Genomic DNA, 23,133 nt, shown 5'->3' on the forward strand with positions numbered 1-23,133 from the left:
TTCATACAAATTTGAAAACATTGGAAGGTTACGATTTCTTAACGCAAACAGTACACCATTGCAGGACCATACCAACCGCTACATACAAGCCTCTGCAAGGCAGTATACAGTATGGTGCAATAACTGCTCCGTAAAAAAAATAACAGCTGGCGTTAGGACCACGTTTCTGACTAGGCAGAGGTAGTAACCCAAAGAGAAAGAGGGAGAGAGAGAGAGAGAGGGTGAGAGAGTTTGAGTCTGTCGCGAGTTCAGACCCAATCGCCGCGGCATCTTCATCAGAATGTATTATTAGACTACTGCAAGCGGGTGAAGAAACTCCACTTACAAAGAGGCTGTGCGTCCTTGGGACTTGGTGATCTTTAAAACGTGTTTTTAGTTTAGCATTTGTTTACATGAATAAATAAAGTGGCAAAAGTGCAAAGTAGAGACAACTCTTTCCAGGATCCTTCCAAAAAGAGCCATGGATTATATAGGAAGACACATTTTTATTAATATTGCGCTCAGTGTTTTGATAGGTAAGTGACCTACTGTCTAGTCATTCATTGATAATCTACTTAGCTATATTTGGGCACTTATATTAAATCAATTTCAGTAATATTTTCTTCATCACTTTAGTTTGGTGTAGTAGGATTACTAAACTGAGTCAACTTTATTCGAAGTTTCAACATCAGTTCCCCTCACGGTCATGAGATTCGTCTACTCCTATGATAGGCATATACATCAATTAACTTTATTGGGCAATTGTTACACATTCCCGAACGAATTTCATTAAGGTAAACATACATATAGAGTTATTTAAGGTTTTATCAAACCTGTATCACTGAAGTGTTACAGATTGCGTGCTAGAAATGTAAAGGTAATTTCCGATTGATCTGATTTAAGCAGCGTTTACGGTGAATGCAGCCTCCGCGGGAACATCGCCTTTAAATTTAAATGATGCTGTAACGCTGAATTTCCGAGACACAGATTGAATTGCTCCCTTAGAGTCATTTTCAACTGAGTTGCTTCTAGAACATTGCTATTTGACATACACCGTGATTATTGTACGTTTGAAACCCTGCATGTTTGGAACAGTGCTGGATTATATCAGAGCACGATATCCAAAATGGATAGATGTCCATGTTGTCAATATGTAGCCCACTTAACTGTGCCTCATACTTTTTTCCTACTGTAGGTTATGTCCTTGATTTACTTGTATAACCTTCTAAACTAGAATAAGCCTCTATTGGCCATACATTATACAAATCCTCTCAATCTCCACAATCAGTAATGTCTCAATCAGAGAGTTCCTGGGGATCCTGCTGGTACATGTCTGTTTGAACTGGAGCCTACATTTCTGCACATAGGGCTTCTTTTGGAGATGGGCACACTGTAAATGTACACACACACTACCACACACGTTGTGCCTTAGGATTTAGCATTAGCAACAAGTCAGCGTTTTCTCAATTAGTTTTATGTAAGTATGACAAGAAAACACTCATGTAAGATTCATGAAGTTGAACTGTAAATTTAATCAGAATAATTTAGTAAATGTTGTTTTAATTTGGCTAAAAAATAAAGTACTTGCATAATTATCTCTCAACTTTTTAAGAAGAAAAAGGATAAATTATATTTAAAAAAGTGTCCAAATTATAGTAGGTGGTTTTACTCTGTTTTATAGTGGCTTATTTCTTTATAGTTTTATGAAATCGTTATTGCTATATATTGTGGCAGAATTTTCCCTAGATGAGGATCATTGAAGTATTTCACATCAAATCAAAACAAATCACTACCCTCTGTAGTGCCTTGTGGTCGGAGGTCGAACAGTTGCCGTAGCAGGCAGTGATGCAACCAGTCAGGATCCTCTCGATGTTGCAGCTGTAGAACCTTTTGAGGATCTCAGGACCCATGCCAAATATTTTTAGTTTCCTGAGTTGAATAGGGTTTGTCGTGGTGTGTTTGGACCATTCAAGTTGGTTGGTGATATGGACACCAAGGAACTTGAAGCTCTCAATCTGCTCCACTACAGCCCTGTCGATAAGAATGAGGGTGTGCTCGGTCCTCCTTTTCCTGTATAGTCCACAATCATCTCCTTTGTCTCAATCACATTGAGGGAGAGGTTGTTGTCCTGGCACCACGCGGCCAGGTCTCTGACCTCCTCCCTATAGGCTGTCTTGTCGTTGTCGGTGATCAGGCCTACCACTGTTGTGTCATCGGCAAACGTAATGATGGTGTCATAGTCGCGCCTCGCTGAGCAGTCATGAGTGAACAGGGAGCTCAGGAGGGTACTGAGCACAACCACCTGAGGGTCCCCTGTGTTGAGGATCCGTGTGGCAGATGTGTTGTTACCTACCCTTACCATCTGGGGGCGGCCCGACAGGAAGTCCAGGATCCAGTTGCAGAGGGAGGTGTTTAGTCCCAGGGTCCTTAGATCTGTGGATCTGTTGGAGTGGGTCTAGGGTTTCTGGGGTAATAGTGTTGATGTGAGCCATGACCAGCCTTTCAAAGCACTTCATAGCTACAGACATGAGTGCTACGGGTCGGTAGTCTTTTAGGTAGGTTTCCTTTGTGTTCTTGGGCACAGGGTGGGGGTCTGCTTGAAACATTTTGGTATTGCAGACTCAGTCAGGGACTGGTTGAAAATGTCAGTGAAGACGCTTGCCAGTTGGTTAGCGCATGCGCTGAGTACACACCCTGGTATTCCGTCTGGCCCTGTATACCACCCCAAGGTAGAGGTGGTATATAGAAGATAGTTCTATTTGGTAAAGGACCAAGTCCATATTATGGCAAGAGCCGCTCAAATGTTCAAAGAGAAACTACAGTCTATCATTACTTTAAGACATGAAGGTCAATAAATTCTGAACATTTCAAGAACTTTTGGCAGTCGCAAAAACCATCAAGCGCTGTGATGAAACTGGTTCTCATGAGGACAACCACAGGAAAGGAAGACCCAGATTTACCTCTGCTGCAGACGATATATTCATTAGTGTTATGAGCCTCAGATTGCAGCCCAAATAAATGTTTCACAGAGTTCTAGTAACAGACAGATCTCAATATCAACTGTTCAGAGGAGACTGCGTGAATAAAGCCTTCATGGTCGAATAACTGCAAAGAAATCACTACTAAAGGACACCAATTGTAACGATTGTCGACGGGAGAAGGAGAAGAGGACCAAAGTGCAGCGTGGTAGGTATTCATAATACTTTTAATGAAGATGAATACCAGAATAAAAACAACAAACTAACAGTTCTGTAAGGTGCAACAAAAACACTAAACAGAAAATAACTACCCACAACCCATAGTGGGAAAACAGGCTGCCTAAGTATGGTTCTCAATCAGAGACAACGATTGCCAGCTGCCTCTGATTGGGAACCATACCAGGCCAAACATATAGAAATAGAAAACATAGAACACAAAACATAGAATGCCCACCCCAACTCACACCCTAACCAAACTAAAACAGAGACATAAAAAAGGAACTAAGGTCATGACGTGACACCAATAAAAGAGATACTTGCTTGGGTCAAGCAAAACAAGCAATGGAAATTAGACTGGTGGAAATCTGTCCTTTGGTCTGATGGGTCCAAATTTGAGGTTTTTGGTTCAGACCGCCGTGTCTTTGTGAGACACAGAGTATGTAGGTGAACATATGATCTCCACATGTGTGGTTCCCACCGTGAACCATGGAGGAGGAGGTGTGATGGTGTGAGGGTGCTTTGCTGGTGACACTGTCAGTGATTTATTTAGAATTCAAGGCACACTTAACCAGCATGGCTACAACAGCATTCTGCAGCGATACGCCATCCCATCTAGTTTGCTCTTACTGGCACTATCATTTGTTTTTGATTAGCATAAAAGACTGTATAAATTAAGTAATACAAATACCAAGCTATATTGTATGCTAAAATAAATTATATTATATATATATATATATATATTATATATATATTATATGGGGAAATTATATTATTTTATACCAATATAATTGCTCAGAGAAATACACAAAGATAGGTGCCAAAATTATTGGCACCAATAAAGATTATTATACATTATTATATGTTATTCTAAAATCAAACAAAATATGGTCAGATGCCGAGCAGTTGCTATACCAGGCGGTGAGGCAACCGATCAGGATGCTCTCGATGGTGTAGAACTTACAGTGAAACGCTTACTTACAAGCCCCTAACCAACAATGCAGTTTTAAAAATATGAATAAGAATAAGAAATAAAAGTAAAAAGTAGTTAAAGAGCAGCAGTAAAATAACAATAGCGAGACTATATACAGGGGGTACCAGTACAGAGTCAATGTGCGGGGGCAGCGGTTAGTCGAGGTAATTGATGAAATATGTACATGTAGGTAGTGTTAAAGTGACTATGCATAGATTATAAACAGAGAGTAAGCAGCATAAAAAGAGTGGTCTGGGTAGCCCTTTGATAAGATGTTCAGGAGTCTTATGGCTTGAGGGTAGAAGCTGTTTAGAAGCCTCTTGGACCTAGACTTGGTGCTCCGGTACCTCTTGCCATGCAGAAGCAGAGAGAGTCTATGACTAGGGTGGCTGGAGTCTTTAACCATTTCTAGGGCCTTCCTCTGACACCGCCTGGTATAGAGGTCCTGGATGGCAGGAAGCTTTGCCCCAGTGATGTACTGGGCCGTATGCACTACCCTCTGTTGTTCCTTGCGGTCGGAGGCCGAGTAGTTGCCATATCAGGCAGTGATGCAACTAGTCAGGATGCTCTCGATGATGCAGCTGTAGAAACTTTTGAGGTCCTCAGGACCCATGCCAAATCTTTTCAGTCTCCTGAGGTTGAATAGGTTTTATTGTGCCTTCTTCATGACTGTCTTGGTGTGCTTGGACCCTGATAGTTTGTTGGTGATGTGAACACCAAGGAACTTGAAGCTCTCAACCTGCTCCACTACAGCCCTGTCGATGAGAATGGGAGCGTGCTCGGTCCTCCTTTCCCTGTAGTCCACAACATCTCCTTTGTCTTGATCACGTTGAGGGAGAGGTTGTTGTCCTGGCACCACTCGGCCAGGTCTCTGTCTCGTTGTTGTCGGTGATCAGGCCTCCCACTGTTGTGTCACCAGCAAACTTAATGATGGTGTTGGAGTTCGTGCCTGGCCGTGCAGTCATGAGTGAACAGGGAGTACAGGAGGGGACTGAACAGGCACCCCCGTGAGGGTCCCCTGTGCTGTAGATCACTGTAGCGGATGTGTTATTACCTACCCTTTCCACCTGGGGGCAGCTCGTCAGGAAGTCCAGGATCCAGTTGCAGAGGGAGGTGTTTAGTCCCAGGGTACTTAGCTTATTGATGAGCTTTGTGCACTGTGGTGTTCAACGCTGAGCTGTAGTCAATGAATAGCATTCTCACACAGGTGTTCCTTTTGTCCAGGTGTGAAAGGAGAGTGTGGAGTGTAATAGAGATGGCATCATCTGTGGATCTGTTGGTGCGGTATGCAAATTGGAGTGGGTCTAGACTTTCTGGGATAATGGTGTTGATGTGAACCATGACCAGCCTTTCAAAGTACTTCATGGCTATAGACATGAGTGCTACGGGTCGGTAGTCATTTAGGCAGGATAACTTAGTGTTTTTGGGCACAAGGACTATTACAGACTCGGACAGGGAGAGGTTGAAATGTCAGTGAAGACACTTGCCAGTGTGTCAGTGCAAGCTCGCAGAGTACACTTCCCTGCGGCCTTGTGAATGTTGACCTGTATCAACATCTTACTCACATCATGAACTACCAAGTACCAGGACATTTTAGCAAATAATCTGGTTGCCTCTGCCAGGTGGATGAAACTTGGCCGCAAGTTGATCTTCCAAGACAATGACCACAAGCAAAAATCAAAATCTACAAAGGTATGGTTAATTGACCAAAAATCAACATTTTGCGATGGTCATCTCAGTCTCCGGACATGAACCGCATTGAAAACCTGTGGTTTGAATTGAAGAGGGCAGTCCATAAGTGCAGCCTGGAGGATCTCAAGGATCGGGAAAGATTCTGTATGGAGTAATGGTCTAAGACCCCTACCAATGCGTTCTCCAATATCATAAAACATTAAAAAGGGTGTGTTGTTATCCTCGCAAGAGGAGGGTGCAGAAAGTATTACATTATAGCTCAGTATTTGTATTATTTATTTTATACATCATTTTTTGCTCATGTTCATCAAAGGTGCCAATAATTTTGGATGTGGCTGTACTTTATTGGGGCGGCAGGGTACCCTAGTGGTTAGAGCGTTGGACTAGTAACCGAAATGTTGCAAGTTCAAATCCCCGAGCTGACAAGGTACAAATCTGTCGTTCTGCCCCTGAACAGGCAGTTAACCCACTGTTCCTAGGCTGTCATTGAAAATAAGAATTTGTTCTTAACTGACTTGCCTAGTAAAATTTAAAAAATACTCCTTAGCCTCAGAGATCTGGTTTGTATTCAAGGTCAAACACAACTGCTTTACTCACTAATGTCTCAGGGTTAGATGATATTGTCAAGCTATTATACGGATGTTGAGGCTGTATTTTACAGTCACTATGGAGGAACGCACAAACTATGAGAAAATTCACTATGCTATTTTTTAACAGTAATAATAATAACTATTTCTAGAGTGCTTTTCAATAACAAATGATCAAAGTTAAATCATATAAATAAATAAAAGCACTACAAAGATACAGAGACAGAATTTAAACAAAATACCTAAATAAAATCACACATTAAAATCAGTTTTTTATAAATGTGGGATTTAAAAAGAGGCACTCTCGGCCTCCCGATTATTGCGACGTCACTACAGCCTGGGGTTCGATCCCATAACTGGGAGTCCTATAGGGCGGCGCACAATTGGCCCAGCATCGTCCTGGCTAGAGGAGGGTTTGGCCGTCAGTTGAACTGTGTTTCTTGCGACACATTGGTGCGGCAGGCTTCCGGGTTAAGCGATCGGGTGTTAAGGCATTTGAATCAACCTTCGCCTCTCCCGAGCCCATCTGGGATTTGCCGTGATGAGACAAGGTTGTAATTGAATCGCAATTGGATATCACATAATTGGGGAGAAAAGGGGAGTACATTTAAAAAAATAATAAATAAAAATCCTGATCTCCTTTGACAACCCAATGGAACCCAATGTCCATAAGTTACTTCTATTTAAGCTCATGGGAGTGTTATTCCTCCATGTTTTCTTCAAATGGTGATAAATTATACCCCTGTGGTTAAATGTGTTTGAAGGTAGAGAGTTTGATCAGCACCAAGCTCATTTGTCAGGATAAATTGTCCAGGTCATATCACCACAAAAAAATCCTTTGTGAATAAAGAATAATGATGATTCCTTTTGGCAGGTCTTGTTACATTCATCAAAGTATGTGTTGTTGACAGTAGTCATTGGTTAAATGAATTATACTACTTGGACCTTCAGCTAATAGGAAAAGGCTATAAAAGGTAATAACACTGATGCTCAGAACATTTTGATATGATTCTGGGATCTTTCTGTAACTGTCTTGAGAGTAAATTGACTGTCTTGAGAGTTATTTGTTGTGCTGCTTTCAGTTTCCAGTCTTATTCAGTTCCGGTTGTTTATAGTCAGTAAAGAACTTTAAAGCTTTTTTCATTTTCTAATGACCTATGAAAGATTGAAAGGAGTGAGTTGTACAGGCATTTAATGGTGCATTGGAAGAACAGCACCATGGTCTAGGCCTTTTAGCTCCAGTAAATGGCCCATGCACTGTCAAAGCTCCATTATTAGTGTATCCCTCTGAACATCCCCTCTCAGTGAGCACAGCATCATTCTTTCTTGACATCCTGTAGAGCTTCTAACACCAACATGTGTCATATGTGTAGCCTTTTCTGAATGAATAGACAGTGGATGACTCAAACAGTATAAACCCAGCAAACAGAGGCTGTCGTGATGACGTTAGTCAACCATTCTGCCATGTCCCGGGGTGGTCTTACCGACTCATTATTGTTTGCAGTGTAAACTAGTGTCAGCTGGGAATTATGCAGACCACTGATTGTTTTTGATGTGTCTCTATAACGAATCATGCCTCAGGATTTGGATATGGTTTTCATTAAAACAAGATTGGAAATAAATGGCTCCCTTCCAAAGATCTTTTCTGTTGAATGACTTCATTTTCTTGCAGATGAGATAAAGTATTATACATTTCGGGCACTCTTTTGGTCAGAATACAGTTTGGAAATACCTGAAATAGCTCAGTATAGCTTTATTACCAAGCGTGTCGAGAGCATCAAGTTCCTTGGTCTTCAAATCTCTAAAATGGTCCACACAGACGCACAGTCATGAAGAACGCACTACAACGCCTATTTCCCCTCAGGAGGTTGAAAAGGTTTGGCATGGGCCCTCAAATCCTCAAAAAGTTATACAGTTGTACCATTGAGAGCATCTTGACTGGCTGCATCACTGCTTGATATGGAAATAGCACTGCCCTCGATCGCATGGCGCTACAGATGGTGATGTGGACAGCCAATGCATCACTGTGGCCGAGCTCAAAATGGCTACACAGACTATCTGAGTTGACCATTGTATTTATACATTTTCTCTACGTCTCTAAGTCTCTACGGGCACTCACAGTGCTGTACACACTCATGCACACTGACACTCCAACACACACACACAAACGCTTGCTTCATTTGGTCAAACACATAATATGAAGATATATTTATACTGACTCTATACACACTCACATACAATCATCATATATGCTGCTGCTATTCTGTTGATCATATATTCTGATGCCTAGTCACCTTACCCCTGTACATATCTACAGTGCTGTCAGAAAGTATTCACACCCCTTGACTTATTCCACATTTTGTTGTGTTACAGCCGGAATTCAAAATGGATTCATACATTTTTTACACACCCATTTACACACAGCATCCCATTATCACAAAGTGAAAACATGTTTTGGAAATGTTTGCAAACTTATAAACAATTCAATACAGAAATATTTGAATTAGGTAAGTGTTTACAGCCCTGAGTCAATGCTTTGTATAAAAGCACCTTTTGCAGCGTGCATCTTTCCAGGTAAGTCTCTAAGAGTTTTCCACACCAGATTGTGCAACAATAGTCTGTTATTCTTTTCACAATTCTTCAAGCTCTGTCAAATTGTTTGTTGATCATTGCTAGACAACAATTTTCAGGTCTTGCCGTAAATGTTCAAGTACATTTAAGCCAAAACCTCCCTGGTCTTTGTAGTTGAGTCTGTGTTTGAAATTCACTGCCTGACTGAGGGACCTCACAGATAACTATGTGTGGGGTACAGACATTAGGTAGTCAGTAAACACTATTATTGCACACAGATTGAGTCCATGCAACTTATTATGTGACTTGTAAAGCATATCTTTATTCCTGAACTCATTTAGGCTTGCCATCAGAATGGGGTTGAATACTTATAGACTCAAGACATTTCAGCTTTTCATTTCATCTTTTCATTTTGAAAAACGTATTTCCACTTTGACATTATGGGGTATTATGTGTAGGCGTAGTGACAAAAGAATCGGATCAATTTTAAATTCAGACTGTAACACAACAACATGTGGAAAAGGTCAAGTGGTGTGAATACTTCCTGAAGGACCTGTACCTCTATCACTCCAGTATCCCTTCACATTGTAAATATGGTACTGGAACTGACTGAGCCTGTATATAGAATACTTACTTACATTCTCGTGCTCTTCTTATTTCTATTTCACGCTTGTTTTTGTTCTACCTTCTACCTACCTTGTTCTACCACGTTTGTTTTTGTTCTACCTTGTGTTATTTTGAGTACTACATTGATATTGATTACTGCATTGTTGGGTTTGGAGCTTGCAAGAAAGGCATTTCACTGTACTTGTGCACGTGACATTACAACTTGAACCTTGAAACTAACCCAGTAAGTAATGTTACCCTTGGAAGAAAAATGGACTTTGAAAATATAATGAGGAAAACACTACAGTGAGAGAACTGTGGGCTACAGTTTTCCCTGAAAATCTTTCAAGTCCATTTTGTGTGGCAATTTAAATGTTTTTCTGTAGGTGTTTCTTCTGTTTATCAGACTTCGTCAGAGCATGGAAGGTGTGAGGTGAAATGTAAGTCATGCAAACAATTAAAATCACTCAATCGTACCAAAAAGGCTCTTATCAAGAGTAGACATTCCACATTGTTACCAAGTGTGGGGTTTTTGTAGTGTGTGCCTGGTACACCAGGAATAACCTTTGAAGTTTGATTAGATGTGCAGCACGGCAGGGGGCATGAACCCAGGCTTATGTGATGGAGCTGAAATACAGTCAAAATCAAATCAAATTTTGTCCGTAAACACACCAGCCAGCTGGTCTACGCATGCTCTGCGGATACAGCTAGGGATGCCATCTGGGCCAGCAGCCTTGTGAGGGTTAACACGTTTAAATGTTTTACACACGTCGGCCACGGAGAAGGAGAGCCCACAGTCCTTGGTAGCGGGCCGTGTCGGTGGCACTGTATTGTCCTCAAAGCGCGCAAAGAAGTTGTTTAATTTGTTTGGGAGCAAGACGTCGATGTCCGCGACGGGGCTGGTTTTCTTTTTGTAATCCGTGATTGTAGACCCTGCCACATACATCTCGTGTTTGAGCCGTTGAATTGGGACTCCTCTTTTCTCTATACTGACGCTTTGCTTGTTTGATTGCCTTATGGAGGGAATAACTACACTGTTTGCATTCGGTCATGTTTCCAGTCGTCTTGCCATGATTAAATGTGGTGGTACATGCTTTAAATTTTGTGCAAAAGCTGCCATCAATCCAATCCAATTTCTGGTTAGGGAAGGTTTTAATTGTCACAGTGGGTACAACATCTCCTATACACTTCCTTATAAACTCACTCACAGAGTAAGCGTATACGTCATATCCCAGTCTACGTGATCGAAGCAATCTTGAAGCGTGGAATCCCATTGGTCAGACCAGCATTGGATAGACCTAAGCACAGGCGTTTCCTGTTTTAGTTTCTGCCTATAGAAGCGGAGCAACAAGATGGAGTCGTGGTCAGATTTGCCAAAAGGAAGGCGGGGGAGGGCCTTGTATGCATCGCAGAAATTAGAGTAGCAGTGGTCGAGTGTGTTACTCGCTTGTGTACTGCAATAGATATGCTGATAGAATTTAGGTAGCCTTGTTCTCAGATTAGCTTTGTTAAAATTCCCAGCTACAATAAATGCAGCCTTAGGATATATGGTTTCCAATTTGCATCAAGTCCATTGAAGTTCCGTGATGGCGGTCGTGGTATCTGCTTGCTGGGCGTTATGCACGGCTGTGAGGATAACCGAGGAGAGTTCTCTTGCGAGGTAATATGGTCACCATTTGATTTGGACGAATTCTAGCTCAGGTGAACAAAAGGACTTGAGTTCTCGTATGTTGTTACACCCCGCCATTCTTCTTATCAGTCGGCGCGATGCACTGAAAATCCCGTTGGCTGTACGGACTCCGACAGCATGTCCCCAGCTAGCCATGTTTCCGTGAAACAGAGTATGTTACAATCCCGGATATCTCTTTGGAAAGGAACTCTTGCCTTAATTTCGTCAACTTTGTTAACTAGGGACTGGACATTTAATGAGTAATATACACGGAAGCTAGAAGACCGCTCCAGCACCCTCTCCTCCGACGGCTTTGTTTTGGGTCGGCCTCTGGAATCAGTTCAAATGCCCTGGGCTGTGCAGACAAAGGATCCGCGTTGGGAAAGTCGTATTCCAGGTACCATCTTTGGTTACGGGATTAAAAAAAGAACACACCTGTGCCATGTCAGACATAGAGTTGAAATGTATTCAATCTTAAGTTTGCATCCCAATATTACACTTATATACATTACAGAAGACTGAAATATAACAAAACCATTTGACATAGAAACATCTGATTTTCATCTGTTTTTGTTTTGTTTTGAAAAATATTAATACAATTCCACACGAGACCACTAGCTCAATTTACTGCAGGAAAGGGCTACACAGTCAAACAATTCCTTATGCTTTGCCATATTTGGTAGCCAGTAGCTAGCCAACAAGCCAACACACCCAAAGTAAATATACATTTATGAGTTTTAGTGTTTTCTTCAGCATGTTTTTGAACCCACAATTGCTTTATTCTGAAGCCAAGGGCCTTTTTATAGCTTTTGAATCCCAAGCGGTCTCTGTGAAATGGGCATATAAACTGAGAAAATACATTGGTGTTTGCAGTGAAACTGTGGCATCTTACTCTAAAGACTGTATTTACAGTCTGACCTCATTTAGCGAACTGTTTTTAATAACAACATTTCTCAAGCATGGCCAATGTGACCTTGTCTCTTATGTTTTCATTGGGCATCTGGCAACATACAGACTGTCCATTGTCATGTGAGCTTTTCATACAATACTAGTATAGTCTCATTTTAATTGTCTCTTTTGTCCAGTGCTGTTGAGTTATGCCGACCCACTGTGAAACCCCCTGTCCCTGTTAGTGTGTATTGATCCAAACTGGACCGTGGGGGTGTGTCACATGATTGTTCCATTAACCCCCAGGGCTCTGATTGTTGGCCTTGTGTCCTGTTTCCGGCCCTCCACTCCATAGAGCTAAAACTGTCATGTACAGTTTATTTTTGAGTGACTGTGTTGTAGTCACAATTTGGTGATGGTTGTTTCTAATTCGGCTTGCTTTCTATAATTAATCTGTTTATTCACATTTGATCTATATCAGTCCTTTCTGCTGAGTTCTTGTTTGGGGAGTCAGAGATGTAAAGCGTGTCAGTAGCCTGGAGCCTTCCCCCACAGAACAACCACATAATTGCACGTGGAAAATCATGTGATTTAATGTGATCACATTTTCACATGTGTAATTTCATGTTATCACGTTAATTTCACATAAGATCACGTGATCACGTGAAATCCATGTGTTTTCTCCGTAATGGTTGAGTCAGAGGGATCAGGAAACATGAGTAGTGTTTTATAGAGGTCTTTGTGTTAAAACGAAGACCTTGGAAGTCGTCAGCCACTCAGCCTTGTTAAAATACTCCAAGCCAGAAGGTGGCAGTAGCTAGCTGTAATAATGTTGCTATTTTATAGAAATCTCTTGTTAATACGAGCCAGATGGCCACAGCTAGATAACTACCTAGCAAGATGATGAAGAAACTGTTTAATTCACTCTCCATAATCCCATATTACCAGTGCCAGCCCATAGCCAAATGTTTAGCTAGCTAGCTAACTTTAGCATATTCGCTAGCTAGCACAATATAGCTAATTAGCTAATTAAGGACACTGAACTAACTCGGCAGCTAACACAGGCAGCTGTTTCATGGAAACTAGCTAAACCATTGTGATTTAATTATAATGTCAATACAAGCTACAGTGGTTAGCAAGCCTGGAGGAAGTATTTAGTGTTGTGTGAATTGTGTCTGTGTACTTGGCTAGCTACCATCCCATAGCTTACATTAGATATGACGTGTGACTGGCTCATCCGTGGATGTATGGAGAAAATGTCTTTTTTTTTCTTTTTTTTTGTTGGTTCCCCCATGTGGATGTTCATGCTCTCTGATTGGCTCAAAGTCAAGTTGTAGTATGATATGTTACGTTTGGTATGGTTACATAAGACAGAAGGTTCCTTCCCTTTCCTGCAGTCAATGACCAAAAGCGCCCCCTTTGGCCTCATGGGTGGATTGTTCTTAATATTTTTCATAATTTAATCATTAATAAAGATTGTTAAAAAAAGATAGCCCTATTTGGTTATAGCCCTAAGTGTTTCACACTTCTTTGGGTTACTACGTGATTCCATATGCATTATTTCATAGTTTTGATGTTTTCACTATTATTCTACAATGTAGAAATGAGCAAATATAAAGAAAAACCCTTGAATGAGTTGGTGTGTCCAAACTTTTGGCTGGGAAAGTGAAAGGGGGATACCTAGTCAGTTGTACAACTGAATGCATTCAACTGAAATGTATCTTACACACTTAACCCAACCCCTTTGGCACTGTATATAAAGTGTAATATTGGGATGCAAACTCAAAATTGAATACATTTCAAATATACTGTATATCTGACATGGTGCAGGTGTCTTTATTTTTTTTAATGATTTTGTTTCCAATTAGATTTGTTTAAGACTACTACGAAGCAGCCTGTGTGACCCTGATTTAGCATACTGTAGTAAAAGGTTAAGTCAAAACATAAGGAGGGTGGTTGGTCACACGTATAAAGCGAAGGTATAACGATGCAAAGGTTGCATGTTCGAATCTCTTCACGGACAACTTTAGCATTTGAACTAATTAGCAGCTTTTTTTTACTACTTTGCATGTTAGATAACCCTTCCCCTAACCATATCCATAACCCTTTTTAGCTAACTCCTCCCCTAACCTTAACCATTTAACCTAACTCCTAACCTTAAACTTTAACCTCAAACCCTAACCCCTGAATTGTTAACACATCATTTGTTTTGCAAATTCATAACATATTGTACGTTTGCAAATTCGTAACCTGACATCCACAAACTAATAAATACCATACGAAATGGATGATGGACATCCACAAACTAATACATACCATACGAAATGTAAAATACATTGCCTTCAGAAAGTATTTACACCACTCAAATTTTTCCACATTTTGTTGTGTTATAGCCTGAATTTAAACTGGATTAAATGTAGATTTTTTGTATCACTACACCTACACACAATACCCCATAATGTCAAAGTGGAATTATGTTTTTTTAAATATATATATATAACAAATAAATTAAAAAAGAAAAGCTGAAATGTCTTGAGTCCGTAAGTATTCAAACTCTAGGTTATGGCAAGCCTAAATAAGTTCAGGAGTAAAAAGTTGCTTAACAAGTCACTTAATAAGTTGTATGGACTCACTCTGTGTGTAAGGTCCGTCAGTCGAGTAGTGAATTTCAACCACAGATCCAACCACAAAGACCAGGGAGGTTTTCCAATGCCTCGCAAAGATGGGCACCTATTGGTATCACACATTTCTAAAAAGCAGACATTGAATAACCCTTTGAGCTTGGTGAAGTTATTAATTACACTTTGGATGGTGTATCAATACACTTAGTCATGACACAGATACAGGCATCCTTCCTAACTTGCTGGAGATGAATGAAACTGCTCAGGGATTTCACTATGAGGCCAATGGTGACTTTAAAACAGTTACAGAGTATAATGGCTGTGATGGGATAGAACTGATGATTGATCAACGACATTGTAGTTACGCCACAATACTAACCTAATTGACAGAGTGAAAAGAAGGAAGTGTGTACAGAATAAAAATATTCCAAAACATGCATCCTGTTTGCAACAAGGCACTAACGTAACACTGTAAAAAAATGTGTCAAAGCAATTCACTTTTTGTCCTGAATACAGAGTGTTATGTTTGGGTCAAATCCAATAAAACACATTTCTGAGTACCACTCAAGTGGTGGCTGCTTCATGTTATGTAATCATTAAGAACTGGGGAGATTTTCAGAATAAAAAAGACACAGAATGGAGCTAAGCACAGGCAAAATCCTATAGGACAACCTGTTTCAGTGTCACGATCGTTTGTAGAAACGGACCAAGGCGTAGCGAATGTTGAGTTCCACATCATTTTTTAATAGTGAAACTTAGCAAAAACAATAAACTAATAACGAAACGTGATGACAATGGAGTGCTGACATACAACTACCCATAAATAATATCCCACAAACACAGGTGGGAACAAACACTACTTAAATATGATCCCCAATTAGAGACAACGATTACCAGCTGCCTCTAATTGGGAATCATACAAATCACCAACATAGAAACATGAAAACTAGAACACCCACATAGAAATAATAAACTAGACTAACCCCCCAGTCACACCCTGACCTACTCCACCATAGAAAATAAGGACTCTATATGGTCAGGACGTGACATTCAGTCTGCTTTCCATCAGATACTGGAAGATGAATTCACCTTTCAGCAGGACAATAATCTAAAACACAAGGGCAAATCTACACTGGAGTTGCTTACCAAGAAGACAGTGAATGTTCCTGAGTGGCCGAGTTACAGTTTTGACTTAAATCTGTTTGAAAATCTATGGCAAGACTTCAAAATGGCTGTCTAGCCATGATCAACAACAAATTTCACAGAGCTTGAAGAATTCTTAAAATAATAATGTTAAAATGTTGTACAATCCAGGTGTGCTAAGCTCTTATAGACTTTGTATTATAGGGTAATGTGTATAGATGGGTGAGAAAAAAACATATACAGTGGGGCAAAAAAGTATTTAGTCAGCCACCAATTGTGCAAGTTCTCCCACTTACAAAGATGAGAGAGGTCTCTAATTTTCATCATAGGTACACTTCAACTATGACAGACAAAATGAGAAAAAAAATCCAGAAAATCACATTGTAGGATTTTTAATGAATTTATTTGCAAATTATGGTGGAAAATAAGTATTTGATCAATAACAAAAGTTTATCTCAATACTTTGTTATATACCCTTTGTTGGCAATGAAAGGGGTCAAATGTTTTCTGTAAGTCTTCACAAGGTTTTCACACACTGTTGCTGGTATTTTGGCCCATTCCTCCATGCAGATCTCCTCTAGAGCAGTGATCTTTTGGGGCTGTTGCTGGGCATCACGGACTTTCAACTCCCTCCAAAGATGTTCTATGGGGTTGAGATCTGGAGACTGGCTAGGCCACTCCAGGACCTTGAAGCCACTCCTTCGTTTCCCGGGCGGTGTGTTTTGTCATGTTTTGATGATTGTCATGCTGAAAGACCCAGCCACGTTTCATCTTCAATGCCCTTGCTGATGGAAGGAGGTTTTCACTCAAAATCTCACGATACATGGCCCCATTCATTCTTTCCTTTACACGGTTCAGTCGTCCTGGTCCCTTTGCAGAAAAACAGCCCCAAAGCATGATGTTTCCACCCCCATGCTTCACAGTAGGTATGGTGTTCTTTGGATGCAACTCAGCATTCTTTGTCCTCCAAACACGACGAGTTGAGTTTTTACCAAAAAGTTATGTTTTGGTTTCATCTGACCATACGACATTCTCCCAATCTTCTTCTGGATCATCCAAATGCTCTCTAGCAAACTTCAGACGGGCCTGGACATGTACTGGCTTAAGCAGGGGGACACGTCTGGCACTGCAGGATTTGAGTCCCTGGCGGCGTAGTGTGTTACTGATGGTAGGCTTTGTTACTTTTGTCCCGGCTCTCTGCAGGTCATTCACTAGGTCCCCCCGTGTGGTTCTGGGATTTTTGTTCACTGTTCTTGTGATCATTTTGACCCCACGGGGTGAGATCTTGCATGGTGCCCCAGATCGAGGGAGATTATCAGTGGTCTTGTATGTCTTCCATTTCCTAATAATTGCTCCCACAGTTGATTTCTTCAAACCAAGCTGCTTACCTATTGCAGATTCAGTCTTCCCAGCCTGGTGCAGGTCTACAATTTTGTTTCTGGTGTCCTTTGACAGCTCTTTGGTCTTGGCCATAGTGGAGTTTGGAGTGTGACTGTTTGAGGTTGTGGACAGGTGTATTTTATACTGATAACAAGTTCAAACAGGTGCCTATAATACAGGTAACGAGTGGAGAACAGAAGAGCCTCTTAAAGAAGAAGTTAGAGGTCTGTGAGAGCCAGAAATCTTGCTTGTTTGTAGGTGACCAAATACTTATTTTCCACCATAATTTGCAAATAAATTCATAAAAAATCTTACAATGTGATTAGTTGAAGGGTACCTATGATGAAAATTACAGGCCTCTCTCATCTTTTTAAGTGGGAGAACTTGCCCAATTGGTGGCTGACTAAATACTTTTTTGCCCCACTGTATTTAATCCATTCTTTATTCAGGCTGTAACACCAAAATGAGGAATAAGTCAAGGGGTATGAATACTTTCTGAAGGCACTGTATCATACTAAATGGAGTGTCTCGGATTTACGTACAGGTTTCCCACAGTGATAAGTACCAATCCGCAGTGAGATTCTAGATGTGTTTCATGCTTTAGAATTCCTAAGCCTCTGTTAAACAGGGCGCTCACACTTGCAATATTCTCTGCTGTATGGTCTTGTTTATGGCTCTTCTATGAATACTTTATTTATATATATTTTATTGTTAACACATTCTGAAAACTTCCTTGAGATCCCAGATTACGTTGGATGCCTCCTGTGGTATAAAATAAACAGGCAGTGAAATATGATTTCCAGAATTTGTTTATCCAAGTGGTTTATTTTAATGTAAAACTCACTGACCAGGATGGCAGCATGATCCCCTCCACCCTCATTTAACGGAGTAAGTGTGGACAAGTTGTAGCTCAAGGGTTTACTTAATAATTAAGTTCAGCTGATGCTATTGAAATGTAAGGACAGATTCAGGGAGGAGGCATTCCTAACTACTATGAATAAGAGAAAGATCTTAATGTCCCATCCTCTATAAATAAGCTAAAGGTTTTATTGCCAAGTCTAAAAGACATGCCCAACCTTTTGTGTTTGATCTGTGTTGTTAATTTATGTCAACAAGAGGACTTAATATGCGATATGTGAATCCAGAGAGAAGGTTATGAGCTGTTGTGTTATGGTTACCTTGTATGGAACTTATTGTCCCGGTTTTTCATGAAAACTAAATTGGGATATTCAATAAATGGGTACCATGAAAATGACTTGTATTTAAAGGCCTCGTCAGGGAACATTGAGTAAGGGAAAGGGGGATACCTAGTCAGTTGTACAACTGAGTGCCTTCATCAGCAATGTGTCTTCCGCATTTAACCCAACCCCTCTGAATCAGAGGTGCGGTGGGCTGCCTTAATCAACATTCACAGCACCTGGGGAACAGGGGGTTAACTGCCTTGCTCAGGGGCAGAACAACATATTTTTACTTTGTCAGCTCGGGGATTCAATCAAACAACCTTTCGGTTACTGGCCCAACACTCTAACCACTAGGCTACCTGCCGCCCCTACACTCCAACCACTAGGCTACCTGCCGACCCTACACTCCAACCACTAGGCTACCTGCCGCCCCTACACTCCAACCACTAGGCTACCTGCCGCCCCTACACTCCAACTACTAGGCTACCTGCCGCCCCTACACTCCAACCACTAGGCTACCTGCCGACCCTACACTCCAACCACTAGGCTACCTGCCGCCCCTACACTCCAACCACTAAGCTACCTGCCGCCCCTACACTCCAACCACTAGGCTACCTGCCGACCCTACACTCCAACCACTAGGCTACCTGCCGCCCCTACACTCCAACCACTAAGCTACCTGCCGCCCCTACACTCCAACCACTAGGCTACCTGCCGCCCCTACACTCCAACCACTAGGCTACCTGCCGCCCCTACACTCCAACCCCTAGGTTACCTGCCGCCCCTACACTCCAACAACTAGGCTACCTGCCGCCCCTACACTCCAACCACTAGGCTACCTGCCGCCCCTACACTCCAACTACTAGGCTACCTGCCGCCCCTACACTCCAACCACTAGGCTACCTGCTGCCCCTACACTCCAACCACTAGGCTACCTGCCGCCCCTACACTCCAACCACTAGGCTACCTGCCGCCCCTACACTCCAACCACTAGGCTACCTGCCGCCCCTACACTCCAACCACTAGGCTACCTGCCGCCCCTACACTCCAACCACTAGGCTACCTGCCGCCCCTACACTCCAACCACTAGGCTACCTGCCGCCCCTACACTCCAACCACTAGGCTACCTGCCGCCCCTACACTCCAACCACTAGGCTACCTGCCGCCCCTACACTCCAACCACTAGGCTACCTGCCGCCCCTACACTCCAACCACTAGGCTACCTGCCGCCCCTACACTCCAACCACTAGGCTACCTGCCGCCCCTACACTCCAACCACTAGGCTACCTGCCGCCCCTACACTCCAACCACTAGGCTACCTGCCGCCCCTACACTCCAACCACTAGGCTACCTGCCGCCCCTACACTCCAACCACTAGGCTACCTGCCGCCCCTACACTCCAACCACTAGGCTACCTGCCGCCCCTACACTCCAACCACTAGGCTACCTGCCGTAAGCCAACTCTACTTAAGTTTGATGGATCTGTTTGTCATTATACTATTTTGCGTCAGTGGCGTCTTCAGTAATCTACTTGTCTTGATTGAACTGGCTGTTCATGCAGCTGTGTTGATCTACAGGCCCCAGGGTAGACAATATCTCTCATTTGAACTTTAAAATGGAAGGACAGCCTGGTGTCCCACTGTCTAATAGTCCTCTGCTGTCAACCATGTTGTGTGGAAACACTAGGGACACACAGTCAATAAAAACAATCATGTAACCACTTGTCTCTCTCTTTCGCTCTCTCGCTTTCAGCTGGCAGCTCCAGTCATGCTCTACTGGACATGTCCCTGGAGGAGAGCTTCATGTTTCCCCATCACTTGAGTCCTAAGGACAAGAGCCAAGGTAAGAATCATCCACACCAAGCTGTTTGTCATTTGGAGACCTAGGGAAGAAGCATGATTTACTTAGTAAATCAATCACATAGAACTCTCTCCCATATCGTTAGTATGAAATATTCAGTGTCTACAGATCTTCATTTAATCACCCTTTGTTGCTGATCATTTTGCTGCACAGAAGGAAATGCAAAAATGGTAGTGTATTTGAGTTGTATCAACCCCGACAAAAATAGCCATGAATTATAATCCACATAATAATTCACATTTCCTGTTTGTGCAGATTATTTTCCTGCTGTAGAAAACTGGCTCAAATTTAAGTTCCTACATCTGTATGAAACCCAACCTGTTTAGTTTCATTAATGATAATGTGTGTCAGGGACAATGGGGTTCCGGGTTTCTGTTACCTATAAATGTGTTGCCCAATACGGCTGCCGTTTCTCTTATGTGTGGTCTGCAGAGAGTGAATCAACGTCATTTAAACTATAGAAAGCACTAATCTAATAGTGTTTGTCATAGCTGTTACAACATTGTAATGTGCTCAAAGCTCACGTTGGCAGTCGCGTTTGTTCTAAATGAGACTTTGCGCATTAAATGAAGACCCTGATGAAATTGAGCTTCACACAAAAATCCTCATCTGCATGTTTTATTTACGACCAAAACGTGTCTTAAATTTTTCACCTAACCGCTTACATTCTAGTATTTCTGTGTCCCAGAGGGAAGAGATGTGGTTGTCTTATTAGTGGTTTCACTCCTTCAGGACACATCACATGACTCCCTCCTCATTCACTTGGATTAGATTAGGATTGTTAGACTCAACATGCCAATTATGGAGCCCTTAAAAATGTATATTTTCCTTTTCCAGACTGACATTCCCTGGTCTTCTCTGGTTATATTGGAGTTGTTTTTATGTTTGATCATTCACAAATCACTAGTTGGTGCTACAGTAGGCTTCTTCAGACACCAAGGAACGTTCTTAGTCTGCACTATAAAGCAATTTTGAATTGTCTTGTCGGTGTCGATTTGGAGACTCATATCTCTTGCACTGAACTTTGGGAAAGTTAAAGCGCTAATGGAATCCGTCTGAAACAGCTCAGAACACTAAGCAGGGTTTCTAAGGTCATTTTAATCGAGCTTAGGTGATGAGAAGAAAGTGTACTGAATATGTACTGACATGAGTCATTTGAACGTGAGTGTGTGTGTCTAGTAGCATTATGTTAAATTATGGCTTTTTGTTAAGGCTCTGATATGCTTTATAATGGGTTTTCAATGTTAAACTAAAAAGACAATTTCAACTAATTATGCTGTATGCCTGTATCTGGTTTGGCGTCTGCTGTTCTTGGAGATAGTCAGAGTGGTCTACTTATTGCCACTGTCTGAGTCTGGTAAATGTGCTCTCAGGTAATGGGGCAGCAGGTAGCCTGTTGGGTGTTGGGCCAGTAACCTGAAAGGTTGCTAGATTGAATCCCTAAACTGACAAGGTAAAATTCCGTCGTTCTGCCCCTGAACAAGGTAGTTAACCCACTGTTCCTAGGCCGTTATTGTAAATAAGAACTTGTTCTTAACTGACCTGCCTGGTTAAATAAAATACAAAATATCCATGTCAGAAAGCTCCTTTGGTACAAGTGAAAAGTGTTGGTGACTGCTGTGAGGCTACCAATTATGTAGATCACTCTGCATCACTTGTCTGAATATGTTGACAGTAGAAAGAGTAGAAACACTGTTTCTATTTTAGCCAATTTACTTGAACCATAATGGTTTCAACTGATAATTGCCCTGAGATTTGGTTCACTTCTACTAATTTCACCCATGGGCATCTGGATTGTTTACTTCTGTTAGGAGCTGTTGGTAGAGTGGAGTTTTGTGATGTCCTCATTTCATCATATTTCTGAAGCAAGCTGCAATGTTGGCCTAATTTGGCATCAGATGAGGATCATTAGTTCCATGCGTTTCTGTCATTCATTTTTATAATTAATTTAAACTAATTTAATTACAATCAGGTGCAGTTTCCCTCTTGATTTCCATGTTGACGTGAATGAATACAGTACTGAACACAGTACAATAGAAATGACATCATACAGTGGCCAATGTTTAGCAAGAATGTGTGAATGGAACATAGAGTCAGTCTCAGACATAATGGATCTCTTTTTTCTCACTCCTGCAGCTACCTCTTGTGATTTTGAATCGCCTTGCTCTTGGACCTTCTCCAATCACAGTGTCAGAAATGACTGGAGGGCCATGTCACCACAGCAACAAAGATCCAGCACACAGGCCATGAAGCCAGTCAGCGACCATTCAGAGGGGAACTCTGACGGTAAGGGAGGAAGCACAGTCACAAAGAGAATACTCTATGTGTGTTTCACTCACACCTTTAAAGGTGCTACTCCCTTCATCTCACTGAGAGCATAGTGTAGTATACTGTGTTGTGTCTTTGGCATCATTAAAAGTGAAGACTGTTATTTTATCAAATCAATTCTCTGTAATTATTATTACGTGATTAAACTAATCATGTAAATGTAATTAACTAGGAAGTCGGGCCACCATGGAAAATCTTCAGATTACAAAGTTATATATTTTTTAAACATTTTGTACAAAGATATTTTAATATCTGATCAATTAGTCTTCTATTAATGAATTATTCTTTACCTCCCGTCAGTCTCATTCCAAACATCGTAAATTGTTGGTTATTTGCACAAACCCAGCCTTTCGTATGTATCATCCATACACCAATTTGCGTAATCATTTATTTAATAACTAACTAAATAATCACAGAAATGCATAAACAAACAAACAGTAGATATGTTACTAAAAAATGAT

At 41.4% G+C, this 23,133-nt stretch overlaps 1 protein-coding gene across 2 annotated transcripts in view; it reads left to right on the forward strand.

Moving 5' to 3' along the window:
• Positions 1-207: 207 nt before the first annotated feature.
• The window catches only part of LOC124001883 (leukocyte tyrosine kinase receptor-like), an 84,613-nt gene continuing 61,687 nt past the window's right edge, over positions 208-23,133 (forward strand). For both annotated transcript variants that reach the window (XM_046309015.1, XM_046309016.1), the window contains exons 1-3: positions 208-515; positions 20,237-20,326; positions 22,481-22,630. In XM_046309015.1, the coding sequence (XP_046164971.1) occupies positions 461-515; positions 20,237-20,326; positions 22,481-22,630 (295 nt within the window). In that variant the 5' untranslated portion in view covers positions 208-460. The remainder of the gene's footprint in view (positions 516-20,236; positions 20,327-22,480; positions 22,631-23,133) is intronic.

Source organism: Oncorhynchus gorbuscha, linkage group LG17, assembly GCF_021184085.1.
Source record: "Oncorhynchus gorbuscha isolate QuinsamMale2020 ecotype Even-year linkage group LG17, OgorEven_v1.0, whole genome shotgun sequence".
Lineage (NCBI taxonomy): Eukaryota > Metazoa > Chordata > Actinopteri > Salmoniformes > Salmonidae > Oncorhynchus > Oncorhynchus gorbuscha.